This window comes from Ovis canadensis, chromosome X (genome assembly GCF_042477335.2).
Source record: "Ovis canadensis isolate MfBH-ARS-UI-01 breed Bighorn chromosome X, ARS-UI_OviCan_v2, whole genome shotgun sequence".
NCBI lineage: Eukaryota > Metazoa > Chordata > Mammalia > Artiodactyla > Bovidae > Ovis > Ovis canadensis.
Genome location: NC_091727.1, coordinates 16,309,186 through 16,332,902, shown reverse-complemented (window position 1 = coordinate 16,332,902; position 23,717 = coordinate 16,309,186). Strand labels below are relative to the sequence as shown.

General features: G+C 37.9%; 1 protein-coding gene across 2 annotated transcripts in view; it reads right to left on the bottom strand.

The window, feature by feature from the left end:
- Positions 1 to 23,717, bottom strand: part of REPS2 (RALBP1 associated Eps domain containing 2) — a 251,389-nt gene that overhangs the window by 63,395 nt on the left and 164,277 nt on the right. For both annotated transcript variants that reach the window (XM_070291379.1, XM_070291380.1), the window contains exon 14: positions 8,347 to 8,408. In XM_070291379.1, the coding sequence (XP_070147480.1) occupies positions 8,347 to 8,408 (62 nt within the window). The remainder of the gene's footprint in view (positions 1 to 8,346; positions 8,409 to 23,717) is intronic.

Genomic DNA, 23,717 nt, shown 5'->3' with positions numbered 1-23,717 from the left:
AAAATTCAGAGCACATGAGTCTAGATGGAGCCCCAGTTCATCAAATGTGGTGCTAATATAAAACTGAAAAGATTATCCTTTGGACAAAAAAAAAAAAACTTCTCTTTATTAAACATAATTACACTGAAGCTGTGGTTCTATCACAATTACCATAAGAAATCTGGCATGAGAAGTCCAGGTTCAATGCATGATACAGGATGCTCGGGGCTGGTGTACTGGGATGACCCAGAGGGATGGTATGGGGAGGGAGGTGGGAGGGGGGTTCAGGAAGGGGAACACATGTGCACCCGTGGCGGATTCATGTTGATGTATGGCAAAACCAATACAATATTGTAAAGTAATTAGCCTCCAATTAAAATAAATAAATTTTAAAAAAATCTGGCATGAGATCAACACTATTAAAGAGATTTGGCTATTGAAGTACCATACAGGCCCTGAACAGAAAACAGACCTACAAGACAAGTACCATTGATTGATTTGTGGATATTGAAGAATCCTTGCATCCCTGGGATAAAGCCCACTTGGTCATGGTGTATGATCTTTTTAATGTGTTGTTGGATTCTGATTGCTAGAATTTTGTTGAGGATTTTTGCATCTATGTTCATCAGTGATATTGGCCTGTAGTTTTCTTTTTTTGTAGCATCTTTGTCAGGTTTTGGTATTAGGGTGATGGTGGCCTCATAGAATGAGTTTGGAAGTTGACCTTCCTCTGCAATTTTCTGGAAGAGTTTGAGTAGGATAGGTGTTAGCTCTTCTCGAAATTTTTGGTAGAATTCAGCTGTGAAACCGTCTGGACCTGGGCTTTTGTTTGCTGGAAGATTTCTGATTACAGTTTCAATTTCTGTGCTTGTGATGGGTCTGTTAAGATTTTCTATTTCTTCCTGGTTCAGTTTTAGAAAGTTGTACTTTTCTAAGAATTTGTCCATTTCTTCCACGTTGTCCATTTTATTGGCACATAATTGCTGATAGTAGTCTCTTATGATCCTTTGTATTTCTGTGTTGTCTGTTGTGATCTCTCCATTTTCATTTCTAATTTTATTGATTTGATTTTTCTCTCTTTGTTTCTTATTGAGTCTGGCTAATGGTTTGTCAATTTTATTTATCCTTTCAAAGAACCAGCTTTTGGCTTTGTTGATTTTTGCTATGGTCTCTTTTGTTTCTTTTGCATTTATTTCTGCCCTAATTTTTAAGATTTCTTTCCTTCTACTAACTCTGGGGTTCTCCATTTCTTCCTTTTCTAGTTGCTTTAGGTGTAGAGTTAGGTTATTTATTTGACTTTTTTCTTGTTTCTTGAGGTATGCCTGTATTGCTATGTACTTTCCTCTTAGCACTGCTTTTATAGTGTCCCACAGGTTTTGGGTTGTTGTGTTTTCATTTTCATTAGTTTTTATGCATATTTTGATTTCTTCTGTGATTTGTTGGTTATTCAGAAGCGTGTTATTCAGCCTCCATATGCTGGAATTTTTAATAGTTTTTCTCCTGTAATTGAGATCTAATCTTAATGCATTATGATCAGAAAAGATGCTTGGAATGATTTCGATTTTTTTAAATTTATCAAGGTTACATTTATGGCCCAGGATGTGATCTATCCTGGAGAAGGTTCCGTGAGCACTTGAGAAAAAGGTGAAATTCATTGTTTTGGGGTGAAATGTCCTATAGATATCAATTAGGTCTAACTGGTCTATTGTATCATCTAAAGTTTGTGTTTCTTTGTTAATTTTCTGTTTAGTTGATCTGTCCATAGGTGTGAGTGGGGTATTAAAGTCTCCCACTATTATTGTGTTATTGTTAATTTCCCCTTTCATACTTGTTAGCATTTGTCTTACATATTGCGGTGCTCCTATATTGGGTGCATATATATTTATAATTGTTATATCTTCTTCTTGGATTGATCCTTTGATCATTATGTAGTGGCCTTCTTTGTCTCTTTTCACAGCCTTTGTTTTAAAGTCTATTTTATCGGATATGAGTATTGCCACTCCTGCTTTCTTTTGGTCTCTATTTGCGTGGAATATCTTTTTCCAGCCCTTCACTTTCAGTCTGTATGTGTCCCTTGGTATTGTAAAGTAAAATAAAGTAAAAATAAAAATTAAAAAAAATTAAAAAAATAAAACAAACAAACAAAAAAGACAAGTACGAACCCTGTTGATGGCATTTTATGCACTTTTTATGCATACAAACAATGAACAAATAAATTTAACTAACTCTCTTTTTAATACTGCTCCATACAGAACTTGTGATTGCTTCTTTACCATTTACACTATGAATCAGTCTTTAAAAAAAAAAAAAAAAGTGTTACCTCTAGCTTCTAGCCTGAGCCAAAATACCACACCCTGCTCTCTGGCATGTCCATAGGAAAACATGGAACCAAAACATTTGATTCTTTATATACTACTTGGCCCTTCTTGATCTTACCTATGGTGCTCAGATGGTAAAGCGTCTGCCTACAATGCAGGAGACACAGGTTTGATCCCTGGGTCGGGAAGACCCTTTGGAGAAGGAAATGGCAAACCACTCCAGTACTCTTGCCTGGAAAATCCCATGGACAGAGGAGCGTGGTAGGCTACAGTCCATGGGGTCACAAAGAGTTGGACACGACTTAGCGACTTCACTTTCGGTTTTCCATATAGTATAAGAAATAAGATTGGTTTCTTTGAATTTATTCATTCTCCTAACTCTAGGGCCCCATCTGGATAACTTAATCCAGATGTTCATATCATGGTGATGTCTGGTCTAAACATGGGTCAGCTACACTGCATTTTATGCTAAAAACCTACACCTCATATCTCTCACTTGATAAAAGTAGAGATGGACTTTTGGTATACATAGGAATGATCTATCTAAGGTCTTATCTATCTATATATCTTTTTGCACATATCTGCAATATACAAACTCTCTTATATACTTAAAACCTGATAGTACATCACTGATTGGCCAAATCGTTTTTTAAACAGCATACTTTTTGGAGAAATAAAATGTTTTCTCATTTATTATAGTCTAGTCTTGGCCATTTATCAAGTTAAATAATATGAAAATGTTAAATCAAAAAATAATTCAAAAATTTTTAAACTTAATCTCTTTTCAAATCTACTAATAAATATAATTATTTTAATTATATCAGGCTTCTTGGTTTCTCCCCCAAGGACTACAGTTTTAAGCCCCATAGAAGAAGTCTCTGTAGTTAAGTATATATATATATATTTTTTTTCCAAAGTAAGCTTGATTGTCCATACACACCAAGAAAACATTTATTTTTTTTATTTTACCAGAGAAAAAGAATAACTCCAAGTATTTAAGTTCTCTGTAATAAAATTTGTTGTGAAGTGGTAAAAATAACCTCATGAGAGAATAAGAAGGAAAAATTAAGAAAACACAGCAAACAAAAAAACACCACAATCCCAAGCTAATGTGTGATAAACTCTTGTTTTCATTCTCAATCTCTTCCAAGGAAAGCTATTGGCATACGATATAAAAATTTAACTTTAATCACATAATACAGAGATGAGGTGACAGATTAAAGATGTCTGGAAATGTTCTTACCAACACCTTAAGGCTGGTGTATAATAATGTGTCCTAACCACTAAGTCCTTAGGATATTAACAGGTATTTCATAAATAAAGGGATGAATGGTCACACACGCTAGAAAACTGCCAGCTTTAACAAAATTGACCAGGTTTCTTTACTGCAGAACTTCAAAGCCTTTAATGGGCTTGTGCGCACTGTGAATCTCCCAGAGCAGGTACCGAGGCAGCAAATTCATCTTACCACAGAGCTCTATTACTATCTCCCAGGAGGCTACTTTATCAAAAGTAGTTTGGGAAAGATTGAAACATACAGGTGCCCCATACAGGTGGTTAGGTGATTTACTCCTAGAGCCAATATTAGGAATTTGACATGGCACAAAAACAATGCACCATCATGTACCAATCACCCAAGAATCCCTCTAGTGTCCCACATACAATGGGTGAGGGGAGCATGGGGGAGGGAAGTGGTGAAGGGTTTTTCCTGCCTGCTTTTCTTACACACCTGTTTCTGGAGTCTGAAATCTCCATACTTAGGCAGCTGAGCTGGAGGCTTGGGCTGAGCGCTGGGCTCAGTGTTTACAATGTGATGGGAAATCTGGCAGACAAAGAAGCAGTCTCCTTCATTAACAGTGACTTGAGCATTCCCAGACCCCCATCAGCTCCTCAGTCACCAAGCCCCAGAGCAAGCAGGAAACCTACACTGAGCAGCTCAGATAAGAACTGCTGATAATGCAACACAGTTCACAACCAGGAAGTAACTACTGTCACTTGCGCAGCAGGAGAAACATAAGGAGGTTGGTCACAAAAGCCTTTTCAGACAAGTCTTTCATGCATTCATCCAGGTGACTCCCAAGCCCCACTCAGAAACCAGTAGCTGGTAGATAAGCACCTCCGGAATGTCCACTAATTCTATTGTGACAGTTTTACTGTTGGTCCAAATCAGGAGTCAGCTCATCTAGGTCCTTCTAGGGTATGTGGTGAAAGTCTCAATTGCCAGTGCAATGGATCCCTGTCTTCCCATGCACACAGATACTTTGACTGCAACTACAGGAAAGGGGAGAGACCTTCAGAAAACGGACCTTAGCTCTACTGTTTACCATGTCACCATGGGTGACTTGCTAAACCCCTGTATGGTTCAATTTCCTCATCTGCTTTTCTAAAAGGTTAATAGAAGGGGGTGGCAGAGGATGAGATTGATGGCATAACCAACTCAATGGATGTGAATCTGAGCAAATTCTAGAAGATAGTGAAGGACAGGAGAGCCTGGCACACTGCAGTCCATGGGGTTACAAAGAGTCAGACATGACTTTGCAACTGAACAATAACAACAAAATATCTGTACTTATATCATAGGATTTTTGTGAAGATTAACTACTATATTGAAAGCACTTAAGGGGCTTCCAAGGAGGTCCAGTGGTTAAGACTCTGTGCTTCCAATGCAGGGGGCCTGGGCTCGATCCCTGGTTGGGGAAACAAGATACCACATCCTGCACAACATGGCCAAAAAAAAAAAAAAAAAGAAAACCGAGAAAGAACATAGCACAAATTCGTGCTGTATTGTAGATGCTCAATAAACACAGTAATTTAAATCCCACGCTCCAGCAGCCCAGGACTGTGGCCACGGTCCTGTGTTCCTGCTGGGACGTCAAGCACAACTTCCTGCTGGGAAGGCAAGTTTGCTGGGAAGTCGAGTCCAAAGAATAGCAAGGAGAGGTAAGAAAGGCTTCCTCAGTGATCAATGCAAAGAAAGAGAGGAAAACAATAGAATGGGAAAGACTAGAGAGCTCTTCAAGAAAATTAGAGACATCAAGGGAACATTTCATGCAAAGATGGGCACAAAAAAGGACAGAAGTGGTCGGGACCTAACAGAAGCAGATATTAAGAAGAGGTGGCAAGAATACACAGAAGAACTATACAAAAAAAGATCTTCATGACCCAGATAACCAGGATGGTGTGATCACTCACCTAGAGGGAGACATCCTGGAATGCGAAGTCAAGTGGGCCTTAGGAAGTATCACTACGAACAAAGCTGGTGGAGCTGATGGAATTCCAGTTGAGCTATTTCAAATCCTGAAAGATGATGCTGTGAAAGTGCTGCACTCAATATGCCAGCAAAATTGGAAAACTCAGCAGTGGCCACAGGACTGGAAAAGGTCAGTTTTCATCCCAATGCCAAAGAAAGGCAATGCCAAAGAATGCTCAAACTACCACACAATTGCACTCATCTCACATGTTAGCAAAGCGATGCTCAAAATTCTCCAAGCCAGGCTTCAACAGTTCATGAACCGTGAACTTCCAGATGTTCAAGCTGGATATAGAAAAGGCAGAGGAACCAGAGATCAAATTGCCAACATCTGTTGGATCATCAAAAAAAGCAAGAGAGTTCCAGAAAAACGTCTATTTCTGCTTTATTGACTATGCCAAAGCCTTTGACTGTGTGGATCACCACAAACTGTGGAAAATTCTGAAAGAGATGGGAATACCAGACCACCTTACCTGCCTCCTGAAAAATCTGTATGCAGGTCAGGAAGCAACAGTTAGAAATGGACATGGAACAACAGACTGGTTCCAAATAGGGAAAGGAGTACATCAAGGCTATATATTGTCACCCTGCTTATTTAACTTATATGCAGAGTACATCATGAGAAATGCTGGGCTGGAGGAAGCACAAGCTGGAATCAAGATTGCTCGGAGAAATATCAATAACCTCAGATATGCAGATGACACCACCCTTATGGCAGAAAGTGAAGAAGAACTAAAGAGCCTCTTGGTGAAAGTGAAAGAGGAGAGTGAAAAAGTTAGCTTAAATCTCAACATTAAAAAAACTAAGATCATAGCATCCAGTCCCATCACTTCATGCAATTAGATGGGGAAACAATGGAAACAGTGACAGACTTTATTTTCTTGGGCTCCAAAATCACTGCAGATGGTAACTGAAGCCATGAAATTAAAAGACGCTTACTCCTTGGAAGAAAAGCTATAACCAACCTAGACAGCATATTGAAAAGCAGAGACATTACTTTGCCAACAAAGGTCTGTCTAATCAAAGCTATGGTTTGTCCACTAGTCTTCTATGGATGTGAGGGTTGGACTATAAAGCTGAGCACTGAAGAACTGATGCTTTTGAACTGTGGTGTTGGAGAAGACTCTTAAGAGTCCCTTCTAAAGGAGATCAGTCCTGGGTATTCTTTGGAAGGAATGATGCTAAAGCTGAAACTCCATTACTTTGGCCACCTGATGCAAAGAACTGATTCATTTGAAAAGACCCTGATGTTGGGAAAAATTGAAGGCAGGAGGAGAAGATGACAGCAGAGGATGAGATGGTTGGATGGTATCACCAATTCAATGGACATGAGTTTGAGCAAGCTCCGGGATTTGGTGATGGACAGGGAGGCCTGGCGTGCTACAGTCCATGGGGTTGCAAAGAGTCAGACATGACTGAGTGACTAAACTGAATAATTTAAATAAGTAGAAATCATAGCCAAAGAAGGACAAGGATGGAACTAAAGCCTTTGGTAGTAATGCACACATGTTCAGTCATGTCCAACTCTTTGTGACCCTGTGGACTATATCCCATCAGGATCCTCTGTCTGTGGGATTTTCCAGACAAGAATACCTGAGTGGGTTGCCATTTCCTACTCCAGGGGATCTTCACAACCTAGGGGTCAAACTGGCGTCTCTTGTGTATCCTGCATTGGCAGGCAGACTCTTTACCACTGTGCCACCTGGGAAGCCCCTGAACTAAAGCTTAGCAGGAGATAAATAGTGGAAATTCAATAAACACTTGTTGGTTAACCAGTCTCTCATAAAGCTAATGCTGGACTATTGGAAAAATAAGTTCTCACTTGTTTATATGTGGGTCAGGAGGAATAGGGCTTTTAATTACCCTAAAAACTGAAGGAAGAAGCCAATGTCTCATGGTATTTGCATCTTAAGGTTGAGTGGACACTAAAGACCATCTAATTCTCTAAGAGAAGGACAAATCAATGTTACAAGTGGTTTCAGTCACTCAGCGAGTCCTGAGATGCACCATATGGAATGGTATGCTCTGAACTATCCAGAGCAATGAGGTAAAAAATGAGACTGTGCACAGAGACATTTGTCAACATTTTCTGCCAAAAGTTGTTAGAGGGTCCTTAAAGATAGTTTCTTCAGCAGCAATTAATGAAAGGAAGGATCTGTAGCACCCTTTACCACACTCTGTGGATTTGCTGCTTGCTTCTCACTTTCAACTCTACAAAAAGTGATGAATAAAGACATAGTAGCACATGTCAAAAAGGCAGAATTCATTCACAAGTGAAACAGATTCAGGTGACATACTCTTCCACTCCTGCTAGATCAGCTCACTGTCCCAAAGGAAAATACCATCCTAAAAAAAAAACACTGTGAACCCAAACCACAGCACTAAACCCATGCTGATGACCATTTATTTTTAGTTTATGCAGAAAACCGCTCCTAAAACACCAAGGAAAATATAGGCACTCAATGTACACATACTTCACAGAATATACATGTTCCCTAGCCACAATCAGAGAGGCACCCCTTCTGCTCCTCTTTGTGTGAAAAACCACATGCAACCCTCCATAGCCAAGACTGAACTGTTTCACACATTTGCTTAAGGAGACTATCTCTTCCATCTGAGGCTGGGGGCTGGCTGGATAGGAAGAAATTCAGCCATGCTCTGCTCTCCCAGTCCAGTCCAGACATCATGTTGGAAACCTGACTGGCCAGTTCGGTGGTGATCAACCCATGCAAAGGAAGCATAGTGGGAGGACAACTCCCTACAGAAAGACAGTATACAAAAATCAATGTTGTCTCCTACCTGTGATGGACAAGGTCTTGGAGGGAGTGCAGGTGGTGGAGGTAACAATCCTGACTTTGAAGCTGAAAAGAAAAACACACACTGTTAAGGACCACCGGTGAGGGGGCGGAGGGAAGCCCTCTTTCACTTGTAAAACAGGAAACTTTTAATATCTGTGGGCTAAATTAAAAAAAAAAAAAGACCACATGCTATTCCAATCCCTTTTTCACTTCCATCCTATTCAAAGTCCAAATATTTATATAGGCTGTTGTAATTAAGATAATGTAAAACAGTAAGGAAATGACACCCTTTGATCAAAAAGGCCGGGATGTAGAACAGGATGGACAGTCAATCCCTCATTATTCTGATATTAATTATTTAGTTTCATATACTCTAGGCCCTTTGGCTCCTCGCCTGTTTCTCACAAGCTCTCAGCCATTACACTGCTCATTAGCTTGAGTTGGGAGCCAGAACCCTAATAAGGCACCGCTGCTGCCCTGTAAGTCAGTGGGTCTGACAGCAGTAGGGGAGGCTGAAAATGATGGACGAAAATGATATTTAGGGATTCTTCAAAGATCTCAATTTCTGATAATTAAACCTGTTTCTAAAGTAACCTGGCCCCATTTGAAGCATATTCTGAAAGAAAGTTTCATTCTAACTTAAAAAAAAAAAATTTATGAGATATAGAGAAAACTGGAGTTAAGCCAAGAATGTCTGAGTTGTAAATTAACAATGAAAACAAACATCTGCTATTGAATTATAAATAAGGCTCATGATCACATGTAAGAAATGAGTTTATTATCACACACTGGTCAAGTAAAACCACATTCTTTACAAACTTCTTTGAAAAGTGTACTGTGCTCTATATAACTATAGGCAGTTTACTTCCAAATCTGTAATATGTGTGTTAATATTTGGACAACTTTCTATGCCTTAAAAATAAATCACAGCAATGTGCCAAGAACATAAAAGTTTTTGCAAATCACTTTTGATTTGATCCAGCTAGATCAGATAAACTAGAATATGGAGTTCAGGGCTTTCCACAAAGGTAACTCAGAGTAATTTCATAGAGATTTTCCTCCTGAGCCAGTGCATGAATACAGTACAACCAAGTTTGCCCATCAGCAATTTCTCTCAATCTGTCTTTCATTAAAATTTATTAAACACATCAGTAAGTCAAAACTCCAAAAAGGGTGAGACCATGAAGAGCCTTCAGAAACAAACCATGTAGCAATAGAAAATGACAAAAGTCTCAGGAATTATCTACCTCAGGGCCCCCACTCTATGGGTCCTCAGAGTCTGGGTCTTTAAATTACCAGTTATTTAAAAAAATAAAACAAAAATAAACACAAAATCTATGCTTGCCTTTAAAGGAAAGGCCTTTCACCAGAATGAAGTTTATATTGAACCAACCCTTCATTAACAAAACAGGACTAAGAAATGATCAGACATTTAATTAAATGAGATCTGATTCCAGTCAAGATGGAATAACGGAAGCCAGATTTACCCTCCTTTTTGAAAAAGCCAAAAACAAATATATAAATGTTTTTTATATAAAATAAACAGTTTCTTTGACACTAGGAAATCAGGCAACAAAAGACAGTGGTGCATGGGGATGACCCAGAAAGATGTTATGGGGAGGGAGGTGGGAGGGGGGTTCATGTTTGGGAATGCATGTAAGAATTAAAGATTTTAAAATTAAAAAAAAAAAAAAAAAGACAGTGATTCCTGAGAGACAGGAAACAAACCAGGTGAGTCATGTGATTCACTGTCCCTGCTGACAGCCCTGCAAGTTACTGGAAAAAAGAATCTGCCTCTAGATACATGTCTGATTAATTTCATGTTTATTAATTTTTCAAAAACAAATGCCCTATTTTTATAAATGATATTAAGGCATGTTTCCAAATATACTTTTGGATAAAATTATATCATAAATATTAACAAATATAAACAAGGGTCCCTATAGTCAAAGCTATGGTTTTTCTAGTAGTCACGTAGGGATATGAGAGCTGGACCATAAAGAAGGCTGAGCTCCAAAGAATTGATGCTTTCAAACTGTGGTTCTGAAGAAGACTCTTAAGTGTTCCTTGCACAAGGAGATCAAACCAGTCAATCCTAAAGGAAATCAACCCTGACTATTTACTGGAAGGACTGATGCTGAAGCCGAAGCTCCGATACTTTGGCTATCTGTTGCAAAGTGCCGACTCTTTAGAAAAATCACTGATGCTGGGAAAGATTGAAAGCAAAAAGAGAAGGGGACGGCAGAGGATGAGATGGTTATATAACATCACCAACTCAAAGGACATGAGTTAGAGCAAACTCAGGGAGATTGTGAAGGACAGGGAGTCTGGAGTGCTACAGTCCATGGGGTTGTAAAGAGTCAGACATGATTTAGTGACTGAACAACAGCAACATGATCTCAAGGATAACATATACAGTATTTCACTGCGAAGCATGGCATTTGCTATATGTTTGTTTTCAGTTCAATTCAGTCACTCAGTCGTGTCCAACTCTTTGCGACCCATGAACTGCGGCACACCAGGCCTCCTTGTCCATCACCAACTCCCAGAGTCCACCCAAACTCATGTCCATTGAGTCAGTGATGCCATCCAACCATCTCATACTCTGTTGTCCTCTTCTCCTCCTGCCCTCAATCTTTCCCAGCATCAGGGTCTTTGCAAATGAGTCAGCTCTTCGCATCAGGTGGCCAAAGTATTGGAGTTTTATCTTCAATATCAGTCCTTCCAATGAATACCCAGGACTGATCTCCTTAGGATGGACTGGTTGGATCTCCTTGCAGTCCAAGGGACTCTCAAGAGTCTTCTCCAACACCACACTTCAAAAGCATCAATTCTTTGGTGCTCAGCTTTCTTCACAGCCAACTCTCACATACATACACGACCACTGGAAAAACCACAGACTTGACTAGATGGACCTTTGTTGACAAAGTAATGTCTCTGCTTTTGAATATGCTGTCTAGGTTGGTCATAACTTTCCTTCCAAGGAGTAAGCGTCTTTTAATTTCATGGCTGCAATCACCATCTGCAGTGATTTTGGAGCCCCCCAAAATAAAGTCTGACACTGTTTCCACTGTTTTCCCATCTATTTGCCATGAAATGATGGGACCAGATGCCATGATCTTAGTTTTCTGAATGTTGAGCTTTAAGTCAACTTTTTCACTCTCTTCTTTCACTTTCATCAAGAGGATCTTTAATTCTTCACTTTCTGCCATAAGGGTGGTATCATCTGCATGTCTGAGGTTAGTGATATTTCTCCTAGCAATCTTGATTCCAGCTTGTGCTTCCTCCAGCCCAGCATTTCTCATGATGTACTCTGCATAGAAGTTAAATAAGCAGGGTGACAATATAGAGCCTTGACGTACTCCTTTTCCTATTTGGAACCAGTCTGTTGTTCCGTGTCCAGTTCTAACTGTTGCTTCCTGACCTGCAAACAGGTTTCTCAAGAGCTAGGTCAGGTGGTCTGGTATTCCCATCTCTTTCAGAGTTTTCCACGGTCTGTGATGATCCACACAGTCAAAGGCTTTGGCATAGTCAATAAAGCAGAAATAGACGTTTTTGTGGAGCTCTCTTGCTTTTTGATGATCCAGCAGATGTTGGCAATTTGATCTCTGGTTCCTCTGCCTTTTCTATATCCAGCTTGAACATCTGGAAGTTCATGGTTCACGTATCACTGAACCCTGGCTTGGAGAATTTTAAGCATCACTTTACTAGTGTGTGAGATGAGTGCAATTGTGCGGTAGTTTGAGCATTCTTTGGCATTTCCTTTCTTTGGCACTGGAATGAAAACTGACCTTTTCAAGCCCTGTGGCCACTGCTGAGTGTTCCAAATTTGCTGGCATATCGAGTGCAGCACTTTCACAGCATCATCTTTCAGGATTTGAAATAGCTCAACTGGAATTCCATCAGCTCCACCAGCTTTGTTCGTAGTGATACTTCCTAAGGCCCACTTGACTTTGCATTCCAGGTTGTCTGGCTCTAGGTGAGTGATCACACCATCGTGATTATCTGGGTTGTGAAGATCTTTGTATAGTTCTTCTGTGTATTCTTGCTACCTCTTCTTAATATCTTTTGCTTCTGTTAGGTCCCGACCACTTCTGTCCTTTATAGAGCCCATCTTTGCATGAAATGTTCCCTTGGTATTTCTAATTTTCTTGAAGAGATCTCTAAGCTTTCCCATTCTATTGTTTTCCTCTATTTCTTTGCATTGATCGCTGAGGAAGGCTCTCTTCTCTCTCCTTGCTATTCTTTGGAACTCTGCATTCAAATGGGTATATCTTTCCTTTTGTCCTTTGCTTTTCATTTCCCTTGTTTTCACAGCTATTTGTGAGGCCTCCTCAGACAGCCATTTTGCTTTTTTGCATTCCCTTAATACATTACAAAAATTCCCATCTATTTTGAGACTTTTTAGGATAATTCATTACTGAATATTGAACCAAATCCACATTTCCATCTGTTGAGATGATGCTACGATTTTTCCTTATGATTTGTTAATATGATAAATTATACTATGAATGTCTTAAGACACTCATACACCCCTAGGATAATCCCAACTTTGTCAGGTTTTTCTATCTCCTAGGCTGAGTTGGCTAATATTTGTTAAGGATTTTTGTAACTATATTTATTAGTTAGACTAACAAGTGAATTTCCTTTCTCATATGGTCCTCTGGTGTGTTTGATTTGGCTCGAGAATGATCCCTTTGTCTATACTCTGGAATAGGGTGTATGAGATCAAAAATTGTTGCTGTTGTTGAATATCAGTTAAAACATGACATCAGAACCATCTGGGCCTCAGTTTTCCTTAAAACAAGATTTTTAATGATTTTACTTCTTTAAATGTTACAGGATTATTCAGACTTTCTAATTCTTAAAGTCATTTTTGATAAATGATATTTTTTAGACAGTTACTCATTTTGCCTAATAAATTTTCACATTTATTGCCATAAAGGTGTTCAAAACCCCCTTATCATCTTAATCTCTGCAAAGGAAATCTTTTTCCATTCCTATATACTGTTTGTGTCATCACTATGGTTTTCCTTCATCAATCTCACCTGACATTTGTCAAGTTTAATTCTGTTTTCAAAAAGCCAACTTTGAACTTTTTGTCTCTGAATTATATGCTTGCTTTCTGTTCAATTTGTGTCTGCTCATCTCCTTCCATTTACTGTCTTTGGGCTTATCCTATTGTTCTTTTTCTAGCTTAAACTGGTTGCTTGGCTCATTATTTTTCAGCTTTTCTTCTAACATAAGCATCTAGCATTTTAACTTTTTTCCAAGTATCTCTTTAATATACTCCCATAGGTTTTGATATGTGATACCATTCAGTTTTTAAATTTCCCCAATTTCCATTACAATCTCTTTTATAATAGTAACTTCTTTCTGAAGTCCATCCTTTAGAATTTCCTTTGTTGAGTGTCTATTAGTAGGAAGTTTAGTCAACTTAACTAAAAACTATTTTGCCCTCATTCTTGAAAGATGATTTCACTGAGTACAGAATTCTAGACTGACAGCTATTTTCCCCCAAAATCATTGAAAATAACATTTCCCTGTCTTCTGGCCTCCATTATTGCTGTTGAGAAGTCAGATGTCAATGGAATCACTGTTTTTCAGTAGGTAGGCTGTCTTCTGTCTGGTTGCTTTTAAGATCTACTGTTTTTGGTATTCTGCAGTACCAAACGTACTTTATAGCTGCCCATGTATTTCTTCATTTTGCTTTTCTTTCATAAGTTGCTAAGCACTGTCAGAATTTCTGAACTATGTGGCATCCCAGTAACTTTGGGAAATATTAAATGATTTTTCAGTCTTTGTACTACTTTCTTTCACCTCTCGTTCTGAAGCTCTTTGTCTAACTGTGTGGTATTCTGGATAATTTTCTAAAACCTGCTGTCCAATTAACCAGTTCCCTCTTCAACTCTTCAACTGTACTTAATGATCTAATAAGCCAGTCTTTGATTTTATTTAAATTACTATATTTTTCATTTCTAGGAGTTCTATTTGGTCTTTTTTTCAAAAAGCCTTTTTCATTCTTATAATTGATTGGCTACTTACTCATTTTCTTCATTTCTTTTTCTTTAAATATGCCAAACATATTACTTAGTCTATGTCTGATAAATCAAAAAACTAAGGGATTGGTATTTTCCACTGTTTTGTTGCTTCTGCTGGCTCTCTCCTCATTGTGTTCCATTTGTTTGAGTGCTTGGCAACCTTTAACTCTGAATACATATTCCTTGGAAAATTACCTATAGGAATACTTCAGGGCCTGAGAGGAAAATGGGTTCCTCCTCTATTACTCCTGCTAGAAACCTAAAGGCACTATCAACCCGGGCCACTTTGGACTGAAATCTTGGCTTGATAATGTGTAGGATTCCTTATTTCTGCTGTCCTAATATTGTGTTCAATGTCCTATAAATATGACCTTTGTGTAAAGATAGTAGTTTAAATATTTGCAATTAATCTCACTCTTACCTCATCAACAGAATAGTGACAAGAACTGTTTATATTTTTTGTTTAAATTGTTTACATTTGTAATTGGGAAAAAGGATAGATGACTGATAGCTAAATGAACAGTAGAGAAGGCAGCCAGTAACCAACCTGGACCAGAGAAGCCCCCAGTTCTCAAGAACTAGTGACATCAAACTCTTCAAGAAGTAGGGGTAAAATGAGGAAAGTAGTAAAAAGTAAACAAAGTTAACTGATAGTGGATCCTATTTCCCACCCTTCAGAAGAAAGGTGTATCTCAACAAGACCCTTGACAATCTCGTTCCAGCTACACCTCATGCCGCTTTGGGCTTCAGGATCCCTGCTCTTGTGGTCCCTTCTGCCTGTTAGTCATCATGATCTGCCTTTAATTCACCTGGATAGCTCAGAATACAAATATTTGCTTGAACTAACATTAGAAAGAACTATACAATTATGTTCCATTGCCATATTTTTAAAAACTGACTGAGTTTAGGAGCAGTTAGATCCTGAGATTTTTCTCATACATTATGCACAGTTTCATCCTGTCTCTCACTCCAGAGAAAGGCCAGAAGTATTTTCTTCTCCGAGGAGGACCCAAGGCCCAGGGGCCATACTGACAACAGTAAATGTAGTACTCCGGATGTTGAGACACTTCCAGCCCTCTCCCTGCTTGCTTCCAGACTATTGCACCCAGAGACTAGAAGATAGTGCTCTGGGGAATTGGACCAGCCAGGATGGAAGATCTAGGTGTCAACATCAAGAGAAACCAACAAGATGGTCCAGCCAGAATCATTCTACCATGAAGCCCACACATGGCAATTCCCAACCATTTACTCATGTATTCCATCAGCTTTTTAGACCCCATTCTTTAATATAAGCAGATGATAAATTACTGCCAGATATCTGCCCAAAATTTTCTAACCTAAGTTAGAACAATAAAAATAGAAAACAACTGACCTCAATGAAACAGATTAGCTCTACATGAGAAAAAAATTTAATGTTATTAACACCATCAGAATGATCATTCAGTTTACTCCAGGAATATTGAAACATTTACTGTGTGCCAGGTACTGTTTAAGGTGCTGGAAATATATCAGTAGAAAAAAAAAACACAGAAAAAAAGCTCTATCTTCATGAAGCTTATATACCACTGAGAAGACAGATAATGATGTAAGAGTAAGGGATAAAAGTTTTAATATAGTCATTAAGGAAAGCATCAAAAAGAGAAAAAATGCTATGTGTAAAGATAAAATAATGGGATGCTACTGAAAATAGAATATTCAAAAAATTAAAAACAGCACTTGAGATTTAAAACATGACAGCAGAAAGAAAAAAGTTTAACAGAAATATTCAAAGATAATCTAAGGAAATCGTAAAGAAAGCAGGTTAATATCCAAATAAAAGTTCCACCAAAAGAAATGGAGATATAGTAATAAATCAATTAACTAGTTCAAGAAAATTTGCTGGAAATGAAGAATATGAGTTTCTAAATTAAAAACATCCACTGGGTACTCAGGGATGGTGGAAGAAAACAGACCCATGGTAAGGTACATCAACATGAAATTTCAAAGAACTGTAGTTAGAAGATTCTACAATTTCCAAGCGCAGGGCAGAAAAGGAGGGCAGGCTATATACAAAGGATCAAGTGTCCAAATAGTTTTAGATTTCTTATTATACCACTGGAACCTAGAATTCATTGGAGCACTACCATCAAAATTCTGAAGAAATAAGATTTCTAATCAATGATTATTTACCCAAACTAGCAGCCTGCATGATGGTTCAATCAGAGATATTTTTAGACATCCAGTGTCTCAAATTGAGCACCACATACCCTTTCCAGGAAAGTTACTCAATGATACATGTTTGTGTGCTAAGTCACTTCATTTGTGTCCAACTCTCTGCAATCTCATGTACTGTAGCCCACCAGGCTCCTATGTTCATGGGATTCTCCAGCCAAGAATACTGGAGTGGGTTCCCTCCTCCAGGGAATTTTCCCAACCCAGGGATCAAACCTACGTCTCTTACATCTCCTGCATTCGGAAGTGGGTTCTTTACCACTAAACAAGAGAATAAACCAAGAAAGACTAAGACATAACAGGATAAAGGAGATCCAACATGGGAGAAATAGGAAGGGAATCCTTGGATGACAGTGCAGGAGGATACCATGATGAAAACTAAATACCAGGCACAGAATACAATCATTTAAGATTTCTTCACTAAGATGAAACTGATAACTGATATTTCAGAATAAGAGTAACCTTAGAAAACTGAGAGAGTCTACAGTTGATTCATGGGAAAGTACACTAGAAACAAGATGAGTTTTCACTCCAAAGCAAACAAAAACCTGTGCAGCAGGAAAAGTGAAAACTTTCCTCTATGACTCATATAGCCACAAAAATAATATAAATACAATATTAATCTAACCAAAATGATAATAAAAGTATACTGGGAGGGTAGAAGAGGGGAAAGGTGATAGTAGAGAGAAGACAGTAGATGATGACTAAAACTGAAAAGTCAATTAGAGGTTATACAGTATTTTATTTTGAAATATGAAGGAAATACCAAAATAATTAACATTAAAACTCTGTAGCAGAGTGCCTTCTCCCAAATCTTGAGGTAAATCAATGGCCTCTGAGGAACTTCCCAGATCTCACTATGTCCCCCCAGTTCAGCATGGAGCCCTGGCCTTCTCTTCCATTATATCAGGATATCAGCTGTGATTGATTACTCCCTTTTCCAGGTTTTCTGCTCTCTTTCCAAAAGTTATGTCCACTCACCTTCAATCAAGAGAAGGGAAAACTAAGAATTCCCACTTATTCTACTTGGCTTAAGATTTGGACCATCAGTAAGAAATCTCAACATTTACCTACTCACACACATGGCTCCTGGAAGGAAGCAGGCAGAGCTGAGTGTTCCCCAAGCCTCAGCTTTTCCCTTAGCTGCTATTCTTCCCCCCCCGAAATGGCATTTCTTCCTGTTTATGATTCTGTGTTCATTTCCTTTAATGGCAGGAGACACAAATCTAGCTTCATTCTACCAATTTTATGTCTAATTCATCTGTTGGTCTTCCAAAGCACCTAAGCATACTATCTTGTGTTTAGTAAGTATACAGTGGGTGAATTGAATTTAGTGAAAAATCTCTTATAATATCTTCAGTCCATTCACGACCTTAAATTGTTGTTGTTGTTCAGTGGCTTAGTCATGTCCAACTCTTTGCAACCCCATGAACTGCAGCACGCCAGGCTTTCCTGTTCTTCACCATCTCCTGGAGCTAGCTTAAACTCATGTCCATTGAGTTAATGATGCCATCCAACCATCTCATCCTCTGTAGCCTCCTTCTCCTCATGCCTTCAATCTTTCCCAGCATCAGGGTCTTTTCCAATGAGTTGGCTCTCGCATCAGGTGGCCTAAGTATTGGAGCTTCAGCTTCAGCATCAGTCCTTCCAATGAATAGTCAGGGTTGATTTCTTACGATTGACCGGTTTGATAGATAACCTTGCTGTCCAAAGGAGTCTCAAGAGTTTTCTCCAGCACCACCACTTAAAAGCATCAATTCTTTGGCACTCAGCCTGTTTTTGTATGGTCTAGCTCTCACATCCATACATGACTACTGGAAAAACCATAGCTTTTACTATATGGACTTCTGTCAGCAAAATGATGTCTCTGCTTTTTAAATATGCTGTTTAGGTTTGTCATAGGTTTTCTTCCAAGGATTATCTTGGAAGAAGACACTTTTAATTTAATCACAAAATTAAAAGACCTCAAATTAGATTCAAATATTTTATCCAGCATGCTCCAATCAATTTTTTTAAAAAGTACACCTTCATGCAAATTGAAACTGAAAACATACTTTGGCTGAATAATCTCTTGTACACATGCAAAAGATGACAACATACCTGTTAATAGTACTGCCTGCTTTCCCAGAAAGGAAGAGAAGGGGAGAAGGCAGGGGAGGAGAAAACATTTTCTGCATACATTAAAGGCTATCATACCTATAAATCAATTACAGGTTTATTCTTAAAGTTTCATAGTTAATAAGGTGGGGCATCAGATATCAGTAAGGCTTTGTCAAATAAGTGTCCACTGACAGATGAAAGGATAAAGAAGAAGTGGTACACACACACACACACACACACACACACACACACACACACACACACAGAGTGGAATAGTACTCAGCCATAAAAAAGAATGAAATAATGTCATCTGCAGCAAAATGGATGAACTGTGAAGGTACTATGCTTAGCGAAATCAGAAAAAGGCAAGTACTGTATGTTTTCACTTGTATATGGAATCTAAAAAAATGAAACACATGAACAGATGTAACAAAACAGAAACACAATCATAGATACAGAGAACAAATTACTGGTTACCAGTGGAGAGAGGGCTAGATGGAAGGGCATGATAGGGGTAGGCAATTAAGAGATACAGACTACTAGGTATCAAATAGATGACACAAGGATGTAATATACAGCACAAGGAATAACCAATATTTTTGATAACTTTAAGTGGAGTATAACCTACAAAAATATCAAATCACTGTGTTGTACACCTGAAAGTAATATAACATTGTAAATCAACTATACTTGAATTTAACATTTTCTATAAGTATAATCAGGGAAAAACTAATAAATACTCACATCTTGAAAAATAAATTAAAAACTTTATAAAAGAACCTACCATTTAATCACAAATTCAGAAAACACAGTAATAATTTCCAGTGTTTATTAAATTTATTGAAAGATGTGCATTTTCTGACACTGATCTGCTGAATCTGTTTCTTAGAACTGAGATTCTAAAACACTAACCTCTAAAATTTTTTATCCTCTTACTTCATTATGCTTAGAAATTTCCCAACACAATATTATTCATATTTATTACTGTCTATTTACTAACTTCCTTCAGATTTTTATAAAGCCCCAAATCAATGACTAAATGAAAACATGTTCCAGCTTACTGAGTGGAAATAAAGCAGCAGATGTAGCAATTGAAAGCTTCAAGGAACAGAAAGCCAATTCTTCAGGGGAATAAAACTTGGAATAACCTCAGCTGTGGAAAAGGGCTCCCATCCCCCCAGACTAGGAATATTTTATGAAGAAAATAAAAGCTTTCAAATGCCAAAGAAAAAAAAAAAACCTTAAAGGATGGAAAATGTTGAAAGAAGCCTGCCAGTGGGACCTACACTTTTAAGTATCAATCAAATAGAGTTGGCCATATGCAAAGCTTCAAGGATTTCGTCAGTGAGCACCATTCCTCTTCTTGGCAAGTTCATAAAAATGGCTATTTCTCTGTAAAAAAAAAATTGTTCTTTCTTGCTCTCCTTTCTAATCATGAAAACATGTGTAAGCCTCTGTCTGCCCCCTGATCACCCAGTTACACACAGTGATGGATTCATGTCATATACACCTATATATATAATAAAGTATGTGCCAGGAGTACCTTTCCAACAATATTTGTGCCCTGATCCCCTGATAATGCCTGACTCACCTTAAAAAATAAAAGGGCATTAAACTCTCTGTTAAGTAGAATAAAATTTTTCACCAGTTAAAATTAATGGACTTAACTTGGAACTATTCAAGAAAATATTAATGACTGTATTTGGGAAAGTAATTAGATCAAATTCCATTCTTTCACTTTACAGATAAGAAATTTTAAGCCTGGGACAGTAAAATTACATCATCAAGGTCACAAGGCTACTGTGATGCAGCAATCAGTATCATATTTTGAACCTATAGGACATGTAGTGGTAAAGAGCAAAAGAGGGCACTGACATGGGAAATAAGCAGCTCCAAAGAGGTTATTCTCCATCCAGAGAAAAAGTGTGTCAGAAAGCTGCAGAGAAAGACTACTGGAACTAAAGGATGTTTCTGTATATGCTGCTGCTGCTGCTGCTGCTGCTAAGTCGCTTCAGTCGTGTCCGACTCTGTGCAACCCCACAGACGACAGCCCACCAGGCTTCCCTGTCCCTGGGATCCTCCAGGCAAGAACACTGGAGTGGGTTGCCATTTCCTTCTCCAATGCATGAAAAGTGAAAAGTGAAAGTGAAGTTGCTTAGTCGTATCCGACTTTTCGCGACCCCATGGACTGCAGCCTACAAGGCTCCTCCAATCCATGGGATTTTCCAGGCAAGAGTACTGGAGTGGGGTGCCATTGCCTTCTCCGTCTGTATATGCTACACACCACAAACTCACTTAAGTGAGATGCTAAACGCTACCTAAAAACATGTCATTATAGCAAATATTTGGACTTCATTATAGCAAATATTTGGTCTTCTTAGTCATGTGAACACCTCTTCACAAGCCTACATATAATTCCTCTGCTTTGGAAAATATTCAATGTAGTATTGACATACAGATCAATGAAACAGAATTGAGGGTCCAGAAATAAACCTTTATATTTATAGACAAATGATTTTCAACCAAGATACCAAGGCAATTCAATAGGGAAAGGAGAGTATTTTTTCAACAAACAGTACTGGGACAAGTGGATATCTACATATAAAATGAAGAACTTAGACTCTTACCTCACACTATATACAAAAATTAAATCAAAATGGATTAGAGATGTGACTGTAAGAGCTAAAATTATAACACCCTTAGAAGCAAACAGAAGACCTACAAGACCTTGAGTTGGGAAAAGATTTCTTAGCTTTGACACCACTTTAAAAGACACCATTTAAAAAATGAAAGGCACAGATTAGGGGAAAATGTTTGAAAACCACATATCTGAAAATACAATGAACTCCAGAATATACAACTCAACAATAAAAAAGACAAACATCCAATTTAAAAGTGAGCAAATGATTTGAGTAGATATTTCACCAAAGAAGATATAGGCATCACTAATAAGCACATGAAAAGACACTCAATTAGTCATCAGGGAAATGCAAGTAAAAATCACAAAGAAATACTACACTGTACCACAGCTGTAACAAAAAATAATAAGTGCTGGTGAATATATTAAGAAATAGTAAGCACTGCTGATGGGAATGTAAGATGGTACATGTACTTTAGAAACCAGTTGGCAATGTCTTTAAAAGTTAAATAAAGGGACTTCCCTAGTGGTCCAGTGGTTAAGACTCTGCACTTCCAATGTAGGGGGCGTGGCTTCAAACCCTGTTCTAAGAACTAGTATCCCACATGCCATTCACAGCAGCAAAAAAAAAAAAAAGTTACATCAGCAATTCCACTCCTAGGTATCTTGACAAGAGAAATGAAAACATATCATCACACAAAGATTTTCATGCATTCAGATCCTGACATCATTACTCATAATAGGCCAAAAGAAAAACCAACTCAGATGTCCAATGAACTGAAGAATGGATAGACAATTACTGTTCAGCCATACAATGGATTACTATCCATAAATAAAAAGAAATTAAATACAGATACATGTTACAACGTGTATGAACCTCAAAAACATTATACAAAGTAAAGAAGCCAGACACAAAAGATACCACATTGTATGATTCTATTTATTATGAAATGTCCAGAAAGGGAAAATCTATAGAAACAGAAAGTAGATTAGTAGTTGTCTGGGGCTGGGCACTGGGATTAACTCTAAGGCATTAAAGGATATTATTGGGATATTGAAAATGTTCTAAAACTGGAATATGGTGACAACCGCAAAATTTAATAAATTTACTAGAAATCATTGAGCAGTTCACTTAAGATGGATGAATTTTATGGTCTAGAAATCATACCTCAACGGTTGCTTTCTTTAAATTGAAGTAAAGCTGATTTATAAGGTTGTGTTAGTTTCTGGTGTACAGCAAAATGATTCATATATATATATATATATATATACACTTACAAGATATTAAATATAGTTCCCTGTACTACACAGTAGGATCGTGCTGTTTATTCAATATTTTTTAAAGCTACTCATGGGGAAAAAATAAAACTAATCATATGGGAATACAGGGGAACACGATGGGCCATAGTTAATAATTGTTGAAGCTACTGGTTCAGTATCCCATACCTTTTCTCACATATATATGGCTTTTTATAATAACTTATTTTTAATAATTAAAAAATAGATATATTCCTAACATCTCCAAGTATTTATGAAGGCAAAACTTCCTTTCCTATCATGTGGAAGGAAACACAAGAAAATTATACTATTTAGTTTCTTGCATATAAAGGGCACCAAATTTATTCTCTAGTATACTTTTAAACTTTAGGTATTAGTGTTATTACCTATAGAAAAATAGCAAAGTATGCCCCCCAAATGAAATTCACACAAATTGCTTTTTCTGATACCAAATTTGCTGCAGCAAAGATCTGAACAAAGATTTCCCACCTTCAAAGGATTCTAAAATTTTTTTAATATTTTATTAAAGAAATTTTAATCTCTATTTTTTTAAAAATGTCTTAGGCTAGGCTGTGAGCAGCATGCAGGATCCTGTGTCCCCAACTAGGGATCAGACCTGTGCTCCCTGTATTGGGAGTACACAAACCACCAGGGAAGTCCTATCTTTAAAGGATTCTGATGGACAACAAGTAGTTACATTCTCTGGATCTCTGTCTCCTCACATGGAACATGTCAGAGTTGGCCAAAATGATGAACTCAAGTTCTCTCTCTTCTCCTTTAGCACTGATATTCTAACATTCTAGAATTTATTTGACAGTGTTTACCAATAACTCCTTCTTCCTGCACCCCAGGATATGTGTATGACAAGGGTTAATTAAGTCTCAAATGGAGACACAGATGGAGTTAAATGACAAATACACCTAAGATTTAACTTCAGTGAAAGTCAAGTTTCATTTCTCATATGAGAATTTATGTAAGTGCATTTTTCCTAATCCTTTTACTAGTAAACTCCTTAAATCACCAGTTGTGTGCATGTGTGTGTGCATGCCTGAGTGGGCATGTGTGTTGGAAGGAAGGAAAGTAGGCAGGAAGGCAGGCATGCAG